A 1,028-nucleotide genomic window follows, 5' to 3' on the forward strand; every position below is an offset into this window, starting at 1 on the left:
CAGTCCCATAATCCCAGGAGGTGGACCAGGCGTTTGTGATTTAATCAAAGATGCCCAAATCAATGGAAACATAGACCTTCGAGACGCGCAAAATCCGCCTGCACCAATGATATTGCTGGGTAGGACGCTAGAATCACTAGTAGCCTTCTTGTTGGTCCGACCCGGACGCAATATGGCGCATGGGACACTGAAATTCTCTTGGGTTGTCTGCCTGCTGGCTGCAGCAGCTTGGACACCCAGTGCAGCCGGTGACTTGGCGGTGAGTTGAGCTGTGAGGAGGTGCATGCATGCGCCTCCTTGCTTCCACACCGCTTTTGTCCCTGCCAATATCACACGGCTGTCTCACAACTTTGTCACCTAAGAATGTGGCCCGGCCGGCTGTGCGCTGCCTGCACCGCAGCTGCTGCGCGCACACGGCACGCCCACCATGGTCGGCCAGCTGGTGCCTTTGCTGCGCGGCCAAGCGCGCGGCCCTGGCCCCAAGGAGGCGCAGGGGCCGGCGGACCCCCCACCCCAGCAGCAGCCGGCGCCCGCGACCTCATCAGCCCTGTCAGAGCCCCAGCAAGTGGTCCTGCGCCACCGGCCGGCCCCGAACAGCAGTGCGGAGACGCCCGTCACCTTTGTAATCTGGCGCCCCAGGCCGCCCGCGCGCGCGCCACAGGCCGCCCCGGCCGTGGCCCCGGCCGGGGAGAAGCAGCTGCCCGTCATCTTCTTCCTCAATGGTGGGCCGGTCGCCGCTGGGCAAAAGGGCGCGTCGCCGCTCAATAGAGAGGGGGGTGCGAAGCCCGGTTGTGTGCGGCATGGCGTGTGCGGACGCCGCGGCGCACGGGCGCCCGCTGACCCTCTCAGGGCAGTCGCCTCATGCGCATGGAATAAGGGAGGACTGTGAGCGGGCGTGGGTGTGCGGGATCGCACAAGTGGGCAGATGGTTGCCCCCCCCCCCAAGACCTGCTTCGTGCACATACCACTTGCCCCGCCTCCTGGCGCGCCTGAACCCCCTCCCCCCCTCTCCCCAACCACCCCTGTCC

At 65.8% G+C, this 1,028-nt stretch overlaps 1 protein-coding gene across 1 annotated transcript; it reads left to right on the forward strand.

Annotated features, from left to right (window-relative positions):
• Positions 1–427: 427 nt before the first annotated feature.
• On the forward strand, positions 428–889 carry MNEG_13662 (hypothetical protein; the record flags this gene model as incomplete). The annotated part of the gene is made up of 1 exon (XM_014037866.1): positions 428–889. The coding sequence occupies one exon, from the start codon at positions 428–430 to the stop codon at positions 887–889; it is 462 nt and encodes a 153-aa protein (XP_013893320.1).
• Between the last annotated feature and the right edge of the window lie 139 nt (positions 890–1,028).

Source organism: Monoraphidium neglectum (assembly GCF_000611645.1).
Source record: "Monoraphidium neglectum strain SAG 48.87 unplaced genomic scaffold scaffold03966, whole genome shotgun sequence".
NCBI classification, from domain to species: domain Eukaryota; kingdom Viridiplantae; phylum Chlorophyta; class Chlorophyceae; order Sphaeropleales; family Selenastraceae; genus Monoraphidium; species Monoraphidium neglectum.